Source organism: Elephas maximus, chromosome 3, assembly GCF_024166365.1.
Source record: "Elephas maximus indicus isolate mEleMax1 chromosome 3, mEleMax1 primary haplotype, whole genome shotgun sequence".
Taxonomy (NCBI): domain Eukaryota; kingdom Metazoa; phylum Chordata; class Mammalia; order Proboscidea; family Elephantidae; genus Elephas; species Elephas maximus.
In genome coordinates, this window is record NC_064821.1 from 181550596 (window position 1) to 181568429 (window position 17834).

The 17834-nt window shown below is 38.3% G+C and overlaps 2 protein-coding genes across 6 annotated transcripts in view; one reads left to right on the top strand and one right to left on the bottom strand.

Annotated features, from left to right (window-relative positions):
• The window catches only part of SLC30A7 (solute carrier family 30 member 7), a 615874-nt gene that overhangs the window by 445490 nt on the left and 152550 nt on the right, over positions 1 to 17834 (bottom strand). The gene's annotated exons all lie outside the window — the stretch shown is intronic.
• DPH5 (diphthamide biosynthesis 5) overlaps positions 1 to 17834 on the top strand; it is a 73474-nt gene that overhangs the window by 124 nt on the left and 55516 nt on the right. For all 5 annotated transcript variants that reach the window (XR_007516773.1, XM_049880244.1, XM_049880245.1 and 2 more), the window contains exons 2-3: positions 277 to 434; positions 8132 to 8256. Coding sequence is in view for 4 of the 5 variants with exons in the window: in XM_049880244.1 (XP_049736201.1) it covers positions 300 to 434; positions 8132 to 8256 (260 nt within the window). In the remaining variant the exon portion in view is untranslated. The remainder of the gene's footprint in view (positions 1 to 276; positions 435 to 8131; positions 8257 to 17834) is intronic.

The window sequence follows — 17834 nt, forward strand, 5'->3', positions numbered from 1 at the left end:
AAATGGTTGCCTCCAAGTTTGGGTAGTAAGCAAGTGGGGTAGAGTTGTTAAAAAACAGATATTCCAGTCCTTGTTTAAGAGGCGTGGAATGAGATTCTGAAGCCTCACTCCTTGCCTGAGGCGTGGAATGAGGTCCTCGAGCCGTACTCCTTGTCTGAGAGTGATATACCGCCTCCTCCTTATGCTACTTCGGTTTTCAGCCTCGAGTACATCACTGGATTTTAGGCACCCTTGGTGCAGCTGACACTTGTCTTTCTTGTTCGCTTCGTCCTGCAGACTCCCTCCCCTTGGAGTTTGAAATGCTTTACCTGATCGGCTTGGGCCTAGGAGATGCTAAGGACATCACAGTCAAGGGCCTGGAAGTTGTAAAGCGTTGCAGTCGAGTGTATCTGGAGGCCTACACCTCAATCCTGACTGTAGGGAAGGAAGCCCTGGTAGGTGCTTAAGATTCCCCAGCCTTCTGGGAAGAAAGCTACGATCTGATTTTAATTACAATAAGCTGAACAGAATTTTCACCTCTGCTTTTTATACTCTTTAAAACACACACTCTGCTCATTAAGGATCTGACAAGTACAAGAATGGAAATCATACATTAACCAAGTGATTTGGAAAATGAAAGGTTATTTTGCTCTGCTTTGTAAGTCTAACTGTGTGGCTTTTTTCAGTAAATAAGAAAGGAAAACTTATTTCATACTCCTGGGGATAGTTATCAAAATCCCTTATTTCATGAGATAGCCAAGAAATCCTTTCTGAGTTGAATGCTAATGAGGTACTGACACAGCCTTAATGAATTGGTTATATATTCAGAAACCACGCTGAAAGCTTCTCCCCTTGAAGTAATTCTGTAGGGAGTAGTAATCTGTCTGTATCATAGCCAGAGAGATCTTACCTTGAAATAGACCTCTTCCAATGGGGCTTGCACTCATACACTTGTATATGTTGAGCATGGAGACTAAGTAGCCATAGAATTTGTTAGAGTAGCTCAGTAAAAATTGGAAGAGTCAAGTTTAGGTTCATTGTCAAACTCCAGGTAGAATGTCCTTAGTACAAAAGACTTATGGACATGTTATGGGACGAGGGAGAGGATTTCAGAATTGTCTACACAAGAGTATTCCAAATAGGCGGCCTAGAGAATATCAAGTCTTCTGGACTTGAGACTCACAACCTAGAGATTTCTGAAGGTCTCAAAGTTACTTTAAAATCTTAAAGAATTAAAGACCACTGTTTGAATTGGCCTTGCATGAAAACAAAAGTTGTGTCTATTGTCGAGTGTTGACCTATTGGCTCCAATTTTCATCACTCTTAGGTTGGTTTTTTTTAGGTTGGAACCAAAATATTTAAGCTCAAGATGATGGGAATGTTTTTCTAACGAGTGATCAAAGAAAACTAGAATGAACTTAAAAATCATCTAAGAGAATAGAGAGAAATAGCAAATCAGCAGTTGTATAAGTTAGGTGTCAGTGTGGCATAAAGCAAAGTTTGGACCTGGTTTTATATCCTAGCTCTGCCACATGTTATGTGACCTTGAACAAGCCCCTTTACTTTCTTAATGTGTAAAATGGGGATAAAAGTACCTACCTCATAGGTTCTTAGCCTAATTCCTGGCATGGGAGCTTTCAGAAATGGTACTTAGTAATGAGCATATTTTCCAACTGCTCAACCTCAAATTTTCATTTGTGAAATAGGTATAATGACTGCATCAGAGGTTTATTTAGGCTTAAGATGACATATGTGAAAATGCTTTGTAAATTTTAAGTGCTAACCAAATTTTAGGAGCCCTGGTGGCACAGTGGTTAAGAGCTCACTGATAATCAAAAGGTTGGCAGTTCATATTCACCAGCCAATCCTTGGATACCCTATGGGCAATTCTACTCTGTCCTATAGGGTCGCTATGAGTTGGGACCAACTCAATGGCACCTAACAATGACAACAACCAAATTTTAGGTGTACCATTGGCTGCTATTAAAAAAATTTCCCCAAAAATGTATTTGTAGAGTCTTGTACAAGATCTGGGGATGGATCCAACTTTACCTATAGGTGAATTACGTGTACTTTGTTAAGGTGCTAAACTATCAGTTCCTCCACAATAATAAGCACTAACATTTACAGAACACTTACTATACACTATTTTAAATGCTTTACGTGTTTAATTATTATAGGATTTTTACTCTATAATTACTGCTCCCATTTTACAGGCATAGAGAGGTTAAGAAACTTGTCCAAAGTCATATAGGCAGTGATATGATACAGATATGCCCCACTGGCAGCACATATGAAGTTCTGTACAAACTAGCTCCGTGAGCTTGAACATTCACTTAATTATTCTATGATTCTCTTTCTAATATTTAAAATGGGGATTAAAAAATAGTGCCTATCTCATAGATTGTGGTGAAGATTAAATGAATTCATAAGCATGAAGTTCTTAAGAACCATGTTTGACCACAGAGTGAGCCTAGTGTAAGTGTATTATTATAATTATTGTTATAAATTTTTTTTTTTTATAACAGATAAGATTTATTAAGGGGAAGAGAAAGACGATTATTAAAGATAAGAATTGTTGGGGACAAGAAGAGGAACATTCCATGTTAAAGAAATAATTATGAGCAAAAGCATGAAGGGTGAAAACAGGCATTTGCTATACTTATTCATGGGTTTCATTAAAGTAACTCTTTCATCATCTTCCCTACCTTTCCTAAATATTAAAAAAAAAAAAAAAAAAATTAGTGCCCTTTATTTCCTTTTCCTCTAATCATATTTCTTTGGATTGAGATGGGAGAGACAGAGAATATCGTGAAGGACTTCATACTGAGAAAAATGAGGCCAGCAGCTAAGACCTTTATTAACCTCCCATCTGCCTTTAATCAAGGAGCCCTGGTAGCACAGTGGTTAAGCGCTCAGCTGCTAGCTGAAAGGTTGGCCGTATGAAACCACCAGTTGCTCCGTGGGAGAAAGATGTTGCAGTCTGCTTCTGTAAAGATTTACAGCCTTGGAAACCCAGGTGGGAAGTTCTGCTCTGACCTACAGGGTAGCTGTGAGTTGGAATCAACTTGAGGGCAGTGGTTTTTTTGGGTACCTTTAATCTAAGTCTGAATCTGTCTACCGTCCGGTCTTAGAAAATGACCTGTAAGATGAAATCCTCTTCTTGCTCAAGGCTAACTCTGTCTAGATGTATTTTTGTTCGTTTTCAACTCCTTCCTTTCCCTCTTCCTCTGGAACCTCCCATCAATTATTTACTCATTTTTATGTTCAACCTATATTAATATCTTCCCCTCAGCTGGAAATCATATTCACGTATTGCCTATTCTGAAAAGTCTCCTTTCCCCATATTAACAATTCCATAATCTCCTTTATCCAAAGCCTTTTGAAAAAGCATTCTACCCTATTGCCTCTGCATCACTTCATGCCTCAGGCCCCTGCAGATTAACTTTCATTTCACTGAAATATTTCTCTGTTGAGCAATTATCTCCTAGTTCAGAACTCCAGAAGATAGTTTTGTGTATGTTTTGTCTCTCGATATGGTTGACAAGTCTTTGAAACTACCTTTCAAGACACACATTTTCTTGGCTTTGTTCCTACTTTTTCCATTTTTCTCAATCCACTTGTAAGCCCTTTTTTTCTTTACTCCTCTTTTAAATGTTAGTGCTCCTTTTTAAGATTTTGTTCTCTCACTTGTTTCCACATACTACTTTAAGCATCTACTCTTCTTCTTTTTGACTAGGTAATACATTAAATGGTTTGAAATTCAAAAGGTACTAAGAGGTGTATGTACATTGAAAGGTTTCTACCCCAATTCTCCTTCCTAGAGGCAATCGTTAATTTCTTGTGTTTCCTAGAATTACCTGAAAGTAATTTTAACTTTTAGTTTTTATCCTGTCCCCATATGTAAAAACTGCCAACTTAAATCAAGAATAAATTTCGAGCTTTACCTTCATCTTCATGAATGGAAATATTAGGGCTAATAGTGTACAAAAACTGGCTAATCAGTCCTTGAATAATCCATAATACAAAATAAAGTCATTTGTTAAATAGCACTCCTGTTTTATTTTTCTTCCCTGACATTTGGTAGGATTGATGCTCCTAGAGCACGTATTAGACAGTATGCACCACGAGGGCAGCGATCTCGTTTGTATCGCTCACCACTGTTTCCTAACTTCAAGCATAGAGTTTAGCATGGAGGATGTGCATGAGAAATATTTTTTGAGTGAGTGAGTGAGTGAATGAATAAATACAGAAAAATTGTATAGTACTAGTCTCTCTTTATTGTTATGTTGTTGTTGTGTGCTGTTGAGTTGATTCCGACTGATGTTAACCCTACAGGACAGAATACAACTGCGGTATTGTAGAATTTCCAAGGCTATCATCTTTATTGGAGCAGATCTCTAGGTCTTTTCTCCTACAGAGCTGCCAGTAGGTTTGACCCACCAACCTTTCGCTTAGCCCAGCACCTAATCATTATTCCACCAGGGCTTATAACAAGAGGATGTTATTCCCTGAGTAGGAATCGAACTCAGACCTCAGCGAAAGCACCAAACCTTAACCACTAGACTACCAGAAATTTCATATCTTCCCTTTTTCAAATCCTTTTTTTTTTTCCCTAAGAGACTCAGACATTTGATTATATTGGGGTGTTTGTATGTGTTTCTCCTTAAAGGATATTTTTAATAAGCATTCTCTTGTCTTAATTAGATGATAAAATGTTTTTCAGGTTAGGAAAAGTAATAAATACAGACTGATGTATGATAGAAGACTTGAGGAGAACGTAGAGTTTTTGTTGCTGTTCAAATCCTATAAAACATGGAGTAGATTACTGCTCACATAAGGCTAGTAGCATGTGACTTGGTCTTCTTTAAGAAAGATTAGATATTCAGAAAAGGCCATTGCCTTTTTCATTTTTCCAGTAATTATGCATTTGTTCTCTTAGAATAAGTGAATATAAATGTTGTGCAACTATTTTTTAAGTTTTCTGGGTTCTTAAAACCAAAGTAAAATAAAATTAGTGATTAAGAGAAAAATACGTGGTGAAGTGGGGAAAAAAGAGCATTTTCATCTGTAAAAACACCATTATCATGGGGACTTCTGGAACATTTTCTGTAGGAAGATATGCAGAGAAAAGGAAAAGTTTTTTTTTTTTTTTGTTTAGCATTGGAGGAACAGATTCTCATAAAGTTGTTGTTAGGTGCCGTCGAGTTGGTTCCAACTCATAGTGACTCTGTGTACAACAGAATGAAACACTGCCCGTTCCTGTGCTAGCCCCCAAAATCATTGCTATGTTTGAGCTTTTTGTTGTAGCCACTGTGTCAGTCCATCTCGTTGACGATCTTCCTCTTTTTTGCTCACCCTCTGTTTTACAAGCATGATGTCCTTCTGCAGGGACCGGTCCCTTCTGATAACATGTCCAAAGTATGTGAGATAAAGTCTCGCCATTCTCCCTTCTAAGGAGCATTCTGACTGTACTTCTTCCGAGACAGATTTGTTAGTTCTTCTGGCAGTCCATGGTTTATTCAATATTGTTCACCAGCACCATAATTCAAATGCATCACTTCTACTTCAGTCTTCCTTAGTCATTGTCCAGTTTTTCCGTGCATACGAGGCAATCGAAAACACCATAGCTTGGGTCAGGTGTACCTTCATCCTCGAAGTGGCGTCTCTGCATTTTAACGCTTTAAAGAGGTCTTTTGCAGCAGATTTGCCGAATGCAATGGGGCATTTGATTTCTTGGCCTTGGCTTCCATGGGCATTGATTGTGAATCCAAGTAAAATGAAATCCGTGACAACTTCAATCTTTTCTCTGTTTATCATGATGTTGCTTATTGGACAGGTTTTAGCAGAGATTCCGGACAAGAGAGAAAGTACCTGGTAATCTACTTCTAAAAAAATTAACCGCTGAAAACCTCATAAATTGTAGCAGAACATCGTTTAATATAGTGCTGGAAGATGAGCCCCTCAGATTGGAAGGCACTCAAAGTACAAGTTGGGAAGAGCTGCCTCATCAAAGTATAGTCGACCTTAATGATATGAGTGGAGTCAAGCTTTTGGGACCTTCATTTCCTGATGTGATGTGACTCAAAATAAGAAGAAACAGCTGCAAACATCCATTAATAATCAGAATGTGGAGTGTACAAAGTATAAATCTAGGAAAATTGGAAGTTGTCAAAAATAAAATGGAACACTTGAAGATGGATATCCTAGACATTAGTGAGCTGAAATGGACAATCATATGGTCTTCTATGCTGGGATAGACGGTTTGAAGAGGAATGACACCACATTATTTTCAAAAAAAAACAAGATCTATCCTGAAGTACAACACTGTCAGTGATAGGATATTATCTGTATGCCTATAAAAAAAATAAGACCAGTAAATACAAATATTCAAATTTATGTGCCAACCACTAATTCCAAAGATGATGAAATTAAAGATTTTCACCAACCTCTGCAGTCTGAAATTAAACATGCAGTCAAGATGCATTGGTAGTTACTCGTGGTTGGAATACAAAAGTTGGAAACGAAGGATCAACCAAAAAACCAAACCCATTGCCACTGAGTCAATTCCAATTTAGTCGATTTCAATTCATAGTTGATTCCAACTCATAGTGACCCTATAGGACAGAGCAGAGCTACCCCATAGGGTTTCCCAGGAGTGCCTGGTGGATTCGAACTGGTGACTTTGGTTAGGAGCCGTAGCTCTTAACCACTATGCCACCAGAGTTTCCAAAGGATCACTAGTTGGAAAATACGGCCTTGGTGATAGAAAAGATGCCGGAGATCGCATGATAGAATTTTACAAGACCAAAGACCTAATCATTGGAAATACCTTTTTTCAACAACATAAACAACTATACATGTGGACCTCGCTGGATGGAATAGTAGAAAGAGATGATGGAAAAGCTCAGAATCGTCGGTCAGAACAAGACTGACTGCAGAACAGACCATTAGTTGCTCGTATGCTGAAGAAGTTCAAGTTGAAGCTGAAGAAAATTAAAACAAGTCCACGAGAGCCAAAGTAAGACCTTGAGTATATCTCACCTGAATTTAAGAGACCATCTCAAGAATAGATTGGACACATTGGACACGAATGCCAAAGACCAGGTGAGTTGTGGGATGACATCAAGGACTTCATACAGGAAGAAAGTAAAAGGTCTCATTAAGTATTAGGAAATAATTGTTAAAGTTGGAACTATAGCCTTTATCTTCGGATGTTTAATCATTTGTTCATTTACTCATTTGTTTGACAAATATCGTTGAGTACCAAATACTCTTCCACAGCAGCCATTTTTACAACTTTTAAAGAGCCAAACAAAATTAGTGTGTAAGAAATAGTATTATTTATGTATCTGCTGTTACTGTACTTAAATTGCAGGTTAGTCCACAGGAAATCAGTTATAAGATTCATGGTCTTGCGTAATAGCTTGTAACCACTAACATACGAGCCCACACTGTCCTTACATGCTGCTGCTGCCCTGGTCCAGTCAGCCTGATGGGTTTGTGTACTAGTTTTGAACTTCAGGGGATTAATTCTTAAAGCATTTTATTTATATGGAGACTTCCTATGTATTTAGAATTATTTTTCCCTCCTGCAATTCTGCCTGCTAATCAGGAGCTAGGAATACAGTTTTAAATTGGTCTTTTCCTGGCATTACATAGGAATGCCTACTGGTTCTGTAAACAGCTAAATCTTAATTTCGTTTTATTTTCCATTGAAGTTGTTTTTGTTTTAGCCAAGGTCCCATAGATTTTCCCATAGAAAATTTAATAAACACCTGGCATGTGTGTCTATAGTTATTGTTTAATGTGTTTATTCTGTATTATGCTTCTGAAATAAGGTTCATACATATGTATTCTGTGTTCATCCTACAGTGTTCTGCCTGGTCTATTAGAACCAAATTTATAAATAAATTTAACATGCAAAGAACCTCAGATGTTAAGAGGTCTGTTTCCCCTTGGGATATTAAGATAGCCCCAAAGACAGAGTTTAATCGCAACGTGATATAGACTGCTAGCTCTTTGATGAGTTGTAGTCAATGATGTGTTTGGAACGTTGCCAAGATTTGCACTAGTCCCAGACAAAGATTGTTTTGTGTGTGTTGAAATGGTCACCTGCTGTCTCATTTTGGTATTGGACTTAAATCTATAGGAAGAGTTTTATGGAAGAAAATTGATCGTTGCTGATAGAGAAGAAGTGGAACAAAAAGCAGATAATATTTTAGAGGATGCTGACCTCAGTGATGTTGCATTCCTTGTGGTTGGTGATCCCTTTGGGTAAGTCAAAGCAGATATTCTGAGTTTTTAATTCATTTACTTTTTTTTAATCAGTAAGAATTAATCTATTACATATAAAATCTTTTTTACCTGCCAGATTCTAATGGAGAACTCTGTTTACCTAGGACCTATCTAAACTTTCATAGTTTAAGCTTTCATTATCTTTGCAATTAATGAAGAAAATTTTGCTTGGTAAAGATACAATCACATATATATCACTGCATGAGTTACGAAGTACAGAGTCTAAAGTTTATATCATTGGTTCTGCTGTTCTTTTAGAAGGTCTCTTAGGGCATCAAATGGCTTAACTAGTACATCGTTATTAAGTAAGCTATTACATTAGCAAAAGTCATGCCTTCCATTTGCCGCAGATAATTGCAAGCATATTCTGCGTCCTTTGTCCTAGGCTTTTTTTTTTTTTTTAATAAATCATCTAATATCTGGTAATACTGCCTTGAATGTATCTGTTTATTAAGCCTCTGATTTCAATTCCTTGTATCCATTGGAGCTCTGGTCTTCCCCATTACCAAAAATATGGGATTCTATGTGTCCAGTCAAGCATCATCAGTCTCTAATGTCAAGTCAAACAGAAGAGTTCTTTGTCTCCAGCTGGTGGCTCAGGATTTATGTCACAAACTTAAGGAACATAAGAGCAATTAAATCACTGTAAGCCTACCACCAAGGATGTTTTTTCCAAAGAACAGCGTTACGTGTGTGTCTGTCTGTCTGTCTGTTAAAAAAAAGTAACTTATATCAATATGAGGAGCCAGAAATTGTGAATCATCAGTATACTTGGTTGCAAACGACACTGGATAATCACACTTTTTAAAATATTTAAATAGTTTATTTTAGCCTCTGACATTGTTTTCTGTAAAAGTGAGGCTTCCTCCAAATTAGTAGTACCTGTCTTTTTTTTTTTTTTTTAGCGTGTAATAGTAAAATAAAATAAGAGTAATGAAAAATCCTACTATACAGAAAATGTCTTGGGTCTCTGGTAGGGTTTTCTCGTTATTCAACTGACGCATTCTGCCTAAAATTCATGTTTTCTACAGTGACACCGTCTCTGACCAAAATTCCCAACTTGATGGTACCACGGTTTCTATAGCCACCTAGGCAAGAAATCTTGGATCACTTTTGACTTTCATGGTATCCAGTCAATAACAAAGTCCAAAAACCAGTGCCACTCCAAGAGTGGTTTGTATACTGGTGCCAGTCCACAAACTGTTACCAGTTTATGTTGAGATAAGTACAGAATTGAGAGTAAGCACTTACGAATTTTTATAGCCATTTTAAAAAGTAATTTTATGCCTGTTGAATATAATAGTAAGAAATTGGCGCTTGTATTTTATATTTTATTTTTCTAATAATTCATTTGTATTGCTTTTTACAAAACTATTATTCCATTACAGTTCAGAACTTAAAAAAAATATTGGCCTTTCACCAGAGATAGTTTGAGACAGGGCTTCGAACTGGTTCTAAACTATTCTGTCATGGCTGATGGAAACAAGGCAAGGCTTTGAACCAGTTTAAAGTGGTTCAGTCATGGCTGACAGAAACAAGGGCCACATACATGTTGCATAGCAACCACATCTCTTGTGCTTTACCTTTTGACCTGAGTGGGAAACGATAAGCAGTGCCTCACTCAAAGATGGTGGCCAACAGTGCCACATGGAATGTGTATTGGTCTCCAGTCTTGACAATAATTCAGTCTCCTGCATCAGGCTTCTGAAAGTTTCCTCATGCTGGAGACTGGATTGTTGTTTCCTGAAAGTTTCTTGATGCAGGAGATTGGATTGTTGGCTCCTGAAAGTTTCCTAATGTGGGAGATTGGATTATTGGTAGGACTGTGGAAAGCAACTCATGTTCAAAGCAGTGGGGCCATCGCTATGTGTAAGAGATTTGGTTGCTGTATAACGCATAGGCTGCCCTTGTTTTCATCGGCTGTGACTGAACCACTTCAAACCAGTTCGAAGCCCTACCTCATTTCCATCAGCCATGTCTGGACCGTTTAGAACCAGTTTGAAGCCCTGGTTTGAGAAGCACGGGTATAGACTTTTGTTTTGCCAAGTTTTTTAATATTCTTTCAGTCTTTTTCACTTTGCCTTCATTCTACCTAATTCAAGTTTATTATTGTACAGTGGGTCTAATACAGTAACCTTTTGCCTGGTCCATGTACAGACTCTTAACTCATGCTGTAGTCAAATTCACACTTGTTAACCTGTAATTTGAAATTCTAATCTGGGCTCAGAAATGAGCGATATTAAGTCTGTTATTGACCAGATATTAAAAACACTGACCAACATATCCTTCTGCCTTATGTCCTGCTACTCCTGTACTGAAACCCATGCTCATGCCAACCTGTTTGCCCTTCCGTGATCATCATGCTTTCCCACCCTCTCACCTTCGTTCATCTGTAATGCCCTTTGCCCTGTCTGACTGTCAGAGCCCACCCATCTTTCAAAGCCCAGCTCACACAGCACATTCTCCCATGATTTATTCCCTAATTAACCCAACCAGAAATTATATTCCCCCCTTAACTGCTGACACATACTATTCATATTAATTTTCTATACTGCCTTGCCATTATTTTTTTAATAGATGTATGACCCTACTCTTCCTTTAGATTTGTATTCCCTTCACATTTCTGTCTCTCTAGCTACCTTTGAAAAACTTGGCATATGGTAGATACTAATTAAATATTAATTGAAAGAGTTATTGAGTATTTTGCCTAAGGTTACAAACAAAGGAACACCAGGGATATCTTGGACTGACATTTATCCATTCAACAAATATCTTTTGAATACCTTTCTCACATAGGCACTCCTGTGTGATGAGTATATACTAGATGGTAAAACATGGGTTTACAGTTTAGTGGGGTAGATTAGCAGTAGGCAAAGGAAAAAATACTAAATTTTGACACGTCTGTAAATGGAAAAAAAAAAAAGGAATAGCAAGAAGAAACTTATTTATGCAGAGTCATAGGGAAAAGTCTTTCTGTGGGGGTGATATTTAAGCTGGCACCTGAAGAATGAAAAGGAATACCAGGAGAGAAGAGTTTGCTAAGCAGAGGGAACAGGAAGAATGTGTTCGAGGAGCTAAAAAGCCAGGATGTGTGAGGGAGAAAAGAGCATGAGAAAGAGTTGTAAAGGTGGGCAGAAGCCAGACCACATCGGGCCTTGGAGGGAGTAGGGATTTCCTTTTAAGTACAGTGGTAAACCTTTGTTGTTGTTCTGAGGTGCCATCAAGTCACTGCCCACTCCTGCACTATCGTCACAATCACTGCTGTGTTTGAGCCCATTGTTGCAGCCAGTGTGTCAATCCATCCGGTTGAGGGTCTTCCTCTTTTCCCCTGACCCTCTACTTTACCAAGCATGATGTCCTTCTCCAGGGACTGATCCCTCCTGATAACATGTCCAAAGTACATGAGACAAAGTCTTGCCATCCTCGCTTCTAAGGAGCATTCTGGCTGTATTCCTTCCAAGACATATTTGTTTGTTCTTCTGGCAGTCCATAGTATACTCAGTATTCTTCACCAACACCATAATTCAAAGGCATCAATTCTTTGGTCTTCCTTATTCAGTGTCCAGCTTTCGCCTGCGTATGAGGCGATTGAAAACACCATGGCTTAGGTCAGGTGCACCTTCATCCTCAAAGTGACAGCTTTTCTTTTTAACACTTTAAAGAGGATCTTTGAACACTTGTAGAGAATCTTAACCTGGAAATAGTCACAATTAGATTCTTTGACGTTTTTTAAAGATCACTCTGAATGTTTGGATGAATGAATTTTAGGGAGGCAAGAGTGACTCCAGTGGAAGAGAGAAAAAAGTAGGCTGGGTTATATTTATCCACCTTGGTGATACAAACAGTTAACGTGCTCAGCTGCTAAACAGAAGGTTGGCAGTTAAAGCCCATCCAGAGGCACCTCAGAAAAATGGCCAGGTGATCTGCTTCTGGAAAATCAGCTATTGACAACCCTGTGGAGCCCAGTTCTGCTCGGAACACGTGGGATGTGTTTAGGAGGGAGCAGTGCCAGCACGGATGTAGTAGATGAGGGAAGGTAAAGAAGTCAGTCTAACTTCTAGGGTTCTAGCTTTAGTAACTGAGTGATTGATGGTGCCACTTGCTGAAATGAAAACCGATAGGGAACAGAATTGGAAGAAATGAGTCGAATCTGGAAAACATTTAAGTTTGAGACGTCGGATAGGCAATTGGATACCCGCTTCTATAGCTCAGGGCAGGTCTAGTTCTGGGGATACAGCTCTCGAAGTCATCAGTATATAGATGGTATTTAAAGCCAGAAGAATAGATGGAATCACCTTAGAAGAGAAGGTGGTGAAGAGAAGACTTATCATGAAGCCCTAGGAAACTTCAGTGCTTCATGGTCTGTCTAGTAGAGGATATTATCTTTAATTCTGCAGTTACAAGAGAGCTAAATTGGAATCCATAATTTATTCTCACGTGTATACACTGGATTCTAAAATAAATACTACTACTAAGTAGCTGTTACCAGCTTTTTTGGTTTAATTTAAACACACACATTTTCAGTTTTGGGAGACAGTACGTTATATTCCATCCACTTTTCTGAAAGGGTTCTTCAAGCATCAGCTAGCCCTAGAAACTGACGTGCTCACCCAGTACACAAGACAGGCAGAAAAAAGTTGAATTACTTAGGGTACACAGCACTCTCACATAACGTCCAAAGCATGTGATAGTCTGCAGCAACTGGAAGTACTTCAGTGTTGGCTTGCTGTTTTTTTAGAACTAATTTCATCCTAAGAGACATTTTATCACTATCAAGTGAATTTGGGTGGCATGTTTCTTTTTGCCAACTTGACTCCCCTGAATGACCTAGTTAGTGATGTTGACACTAGCAGTTTGGTCACCAAGCAAGGCAAGCCTGCAATAAAGCCTATATTCAAAATACTGTGTTCTTGTCTGAACCCATTCAAATGATTTATTTTCAGCATAAACATGTAACTTCAAAATGAGGTGTCTAAACCAAGAGAGTGTGTTGTCACTGAAGCCAAGAAAAGAGAATGTTTCAAAAAACCAAAGTGTGACAGACTTTGATGTACTTCTGAGAAGTTGGGTATAAGATGAAGATAGAAACCAAACCCACTGTCATCGAGTCGATTCCTACTCATAGGGACCCTGTAGGGTTTCCAAGGCTGTAAATCTCTATGGGAGCAGACGGCCACATCTTTCTCCCACGAAGCCGCTGGTGGTTTTGAACTGACCTTTTGGTTAGCACTCACTTGCTTTAACCACTGCACCACCACGGCTTCTTGAGGATAGAAAAGTGTGTGTAGCAAAGGCATAATGTTTGGAGTTAATCAGTGGTGACTTTATGGAAGAGTTGGCACCCGAGCTGGGTCTGGGTAAAAGTTCAAGAGGTAGAAATTGTGGGGTGGGTGAAGGGGAGTGGTAGAATGGAAAATTCCATATAGATGAAGAGAACGAGGCCTCGAGAAAGTGCCTTCATGCTGTTACTCCCCTGCTGGAAAACCTTTAGTGACTTTTCATGCCCTTTAATCTTCTAAGTCTGTCTACTTTTTCCTCTGGCTACTGCTTTTTGTGACTGCTATTCCCGAGTGAAATTGTACAGTTTGCCATTTCATAGTTGTTCTGCAGTTTTCCTTCTTCGTGGCTTTGCTTTTTTCCTTAAAACACTGGTCTTCACAGTTTCTAATTATTAAAGTAATAGATTGTTTAGGACCCGACTCAGATGCTGCTTCTTCCGTGATCCTTATTTTCTTCAGGAGTAAGTTGTTTCTTTTTTGAACTCCTGTGGCAGTTAATTTGCCCTGTGTCAGTGACTAATCGTGTATAACCTTGCATTGAGATTTATATTTAGGTAATTATTGTATGTAGTTATTTTTATTTACTTGCAGGATTGCTCTTGGGATGTAGTAGTTGGAGAAGGGATGGTAGGGAATGTGTAATTTTAATTGGGCCTGGAAGAATTACAACTTGAGTAGACTAGATGGATAATCCAGGAAGGAACCATAGAACACAACACTGAAATTCTTCCCTATAAAGTCCTTCTTTTTTTTTAAACTGTAAGCACCTTTCTACTGATTTGAATAAAATTTTAAAAAGAAGGGAAAGATTATCCAGGAGTCTCAATCTTGAATTCTTAAAGAAGGTAATTAAAAATCATAGTTAAGTCAGTTGATGTAGTTGTCATCTTTGCCCTTGAAAAGAATGTTGACGTTAATCACATAAAGAATGAAAATTACTCTAAAAAATCCTGTGTCAATAAATCTGACTCGGTCATGTGGGAGATGATAGTCTCAAGCATTTGACTCCAGACAGAGGAACTGAACAGGGTCTTCATTAAAAAAATTCATTGTAATGATAGATCTCTTTTGTTATTTCATTCTGGTATTTTAATATACTCTAACTATATATATTTTATAATAAATGAGCACCTAATTTTTTATCCTTATGTGCCTTATCCTTCATGGCACACAAACAAAAAAAAGTACTATTATTCACGAAAGTGTCTCCCGTGCATTAATGTAGACCATTTGATTTCTTCCATTCTACCTATAGTGCATTTGAACAGTGCTTGGCCCCTAGTAACTGTCCAGTAATTGTCAGCCATTATTATCATTAGTCGATTTTTTCTCCAGTAAAAGAAAATTGCCCTGTAAGGATTAACGTATGTGATCCTTTCTCATTTCTCCCACTTCTTCATCCCCACATTTTGGATTGTTCCCTTGTGGTAGATTCTGCAGAATAGGTTTATGAGATCAAAAAAAATCAAAAGCTGTGGACATGGATATTTTCTAGCACACAAAGCACATTGTCAAATTACTTCTCAAAAGGATTGTACCAATTTACAGTGCTTTAATTAGTTCATGAGAACATCACCTTCACCATATCGTTGCAAACCTTAGTGCATTTTCAGAACATCAGCCATACCTATGTCAAATTTGGTGGTACTATACCCACAATCTAATGTTATAATAAATTAATATTTAAATAATGCCAAGTCCTATACATTTAAATCAGTCACCTGTATGTATTTTATTGATTTCACTGATGAAAACATTTTGGGGTCTCCTGTGGAATTGCCTTCAGAACAGTTTCGAGTAACAAACACATTATCAAGACAAATTTATTGCTGTTTCTCAGCATATGGCTTCACCAAAATCGTACGTGTGTGTATGCACAAAGGCGCACACAGTTTCCTGAGCACCACAAGTGAAACATCTCCATGAGCCATAGACTGGAAGGAATGTTCAGTACGGCAGCTTAAGCCCCTGTTTCAAACCAGTTTGTTCTTTTTACTGAAACAAAGTAATCTAGATAATTGTGATAATAAAATATCAATTTTATTACAATTTTTTATGGTTGAAATCTGAGGAATTTACTCAGTCACATTTATGGTGTCACAAAATCTAATTAGTTTCATGAAATCTAATCACTTTGCCAGGTCATTAAATCTTCGTAGTACACCAACCACATCTGGTCATTTTAAATGAACTTGTGATAGAGATAATTTCAAACCAGCTGTTCTTTCTGTTCATCTGTTTAAATAACTCATCAAATGACTAGTTTTCCTCAATGTTAAGTAGTGAAATTCTAGACGGTGATATTAAAAGCATTCTTTACAACTGTCATTCATACCATTTTTTAAAAGCTTACTCTAAATCAAATTAATGCTTGTTTTTCATACTAGTTTTTATTTTATGTGTGTGATTAAAAACAGGCCTCCCTGGTGGGCATTCGTTAATCTGTGTCTGCCTGCCTCATGGGATGAAAGCCCTTGATCTTCCTACTTGGTATGCATTAACCAGTTGACAGGCTCTACTTGTTTGTGTGTACTTTCTCAAACATGCTAATGTTGCATTCCCCAGTAGGTCCTGGAGTTTTCATCAAGAGGGAAAAAGGCCTTTAATAATATAGCTCTAAATTGATGTGGGGTTACATTCCGCAATATCCACATTTATATTTACATATATTCTCTCTCTACCCCAGTCTACGTAGTTAGAGTCATTTAGGTTTATCTAAAACAAGGAAAGGCAACAGGCAGAAAATGTGTATACACATACATATAATATGAACATGCTAATTATATACAGTAATCAGACTGAAAAGAGTTATAAAGAGAATGACTGCTAGACAAATGTAAACTCCAACTAGAATTATTATATTGGATAGAATTCTGATATATAGACTGAAAGATTGACAGGCCATGAAAATGTTCTGTATATTCTGCCTTGTTATATTTCAGAAGAAGCTCTTTAAAATAGAGCAGAAATAAAGGAGTAAGTCTAGTTAGGCAGTAATTTAGAGCCCTAGAGCAGTGGTTCTCAAAGTGTGGATCAGGGACCTCTGGGAGTCCCTGAAACTTTCAGCAGGTACAGGAGATAAAAACATTTTTATAGTAAAAGAGATGTTACATGTCTTGCTGTCATCCTCTTATGAGTAGGCTGTAGAGTTCCCCAGAGGCTGTATGTGATACTGTGACAGACTGAATACTGTAGCAGAATACAGAATTCAGTTGTCTTCTATTGAACCAGACATTAAAGAGATTTGCAAAAGTGTACAACATAAATGCTTTTCTCACTAAGGTGTTTTTTTTTTTTTATTAACTTTTATTAAGCTTCAAGTGAACGTTTACAAATCCAATCAGTCTGTCACATATAAGTTTACATACATCTCACTCCCTACTCCCACTTGCTCTCCCCCTAATGAGTCAGCCCTTTCAGTCTCTCCTTTCGTGACAATTTTGCCAGCCTCCCTCTCTCTCTATCCTCCCATCCCCCTTCCAGACAAGAGCTGCCAACACACTCTCAAGTGTCCACCTGATATAATTAGCTCACTCTTCATCAGCATCTCTCTCCCACCTGCTGACCAGTCCCTTTCATGTCTGATGAGTTGTCTTCGGGGATGGTTCCTGTCCTGTGCTGACAGAAGGTCTGGGGAGCATGGCCGCCGGGATTCCTCTAGTCTCAGTCAGACCATTAAGTATGGTCTTTTTATGAGAATTTGGGGTCTTCATCCCACTGATCTCCTGTTCCCTCAGGAGTTCTCTGTTGTGCTCCCTGTCAGGGCAGTCATCGATTGTGGCCGGGCACCAACTAGTTCTTCTGGTCTCAGGATGATGTAGGTCTCTGGTTCATGTGGCCTTTCTGTCTCTTGGGCTCTTAGTTGTCGTGTGGCCTTGGCGTTCTTCATTTTCCTTTGCTCCAGGTGGGTTGAGACCAATTGATGCATCTTAGATGGCCGCTTGTTAGCATTTAAAACCCCAGATGCCACATTTCAAAGTGGGATGCAGAATGTTTTCATAATAGAATTATTTTGGCAATTGACTTAGAAGTCCCCTCAAACCATGTTCCCCAGACCCCTGCCCCTGCTCCGCTGACCTTTGAAGCATTCATTTTATCCCGGAAACTTCTTTGCTTTTGGTCCAGTCCAATTGAGCTGACCTTCCATGTATTGAGTGTTGTCTTTCCCTTCACCCAAAGCAGTTCTTATCTACTGATTAATCAATAAAAAACCCTCTCCCTCCCTCCCTCCCTCCCCCCTTCGTAACCACAAAAGTATGTGTTCTTCTCAGTTTTTAC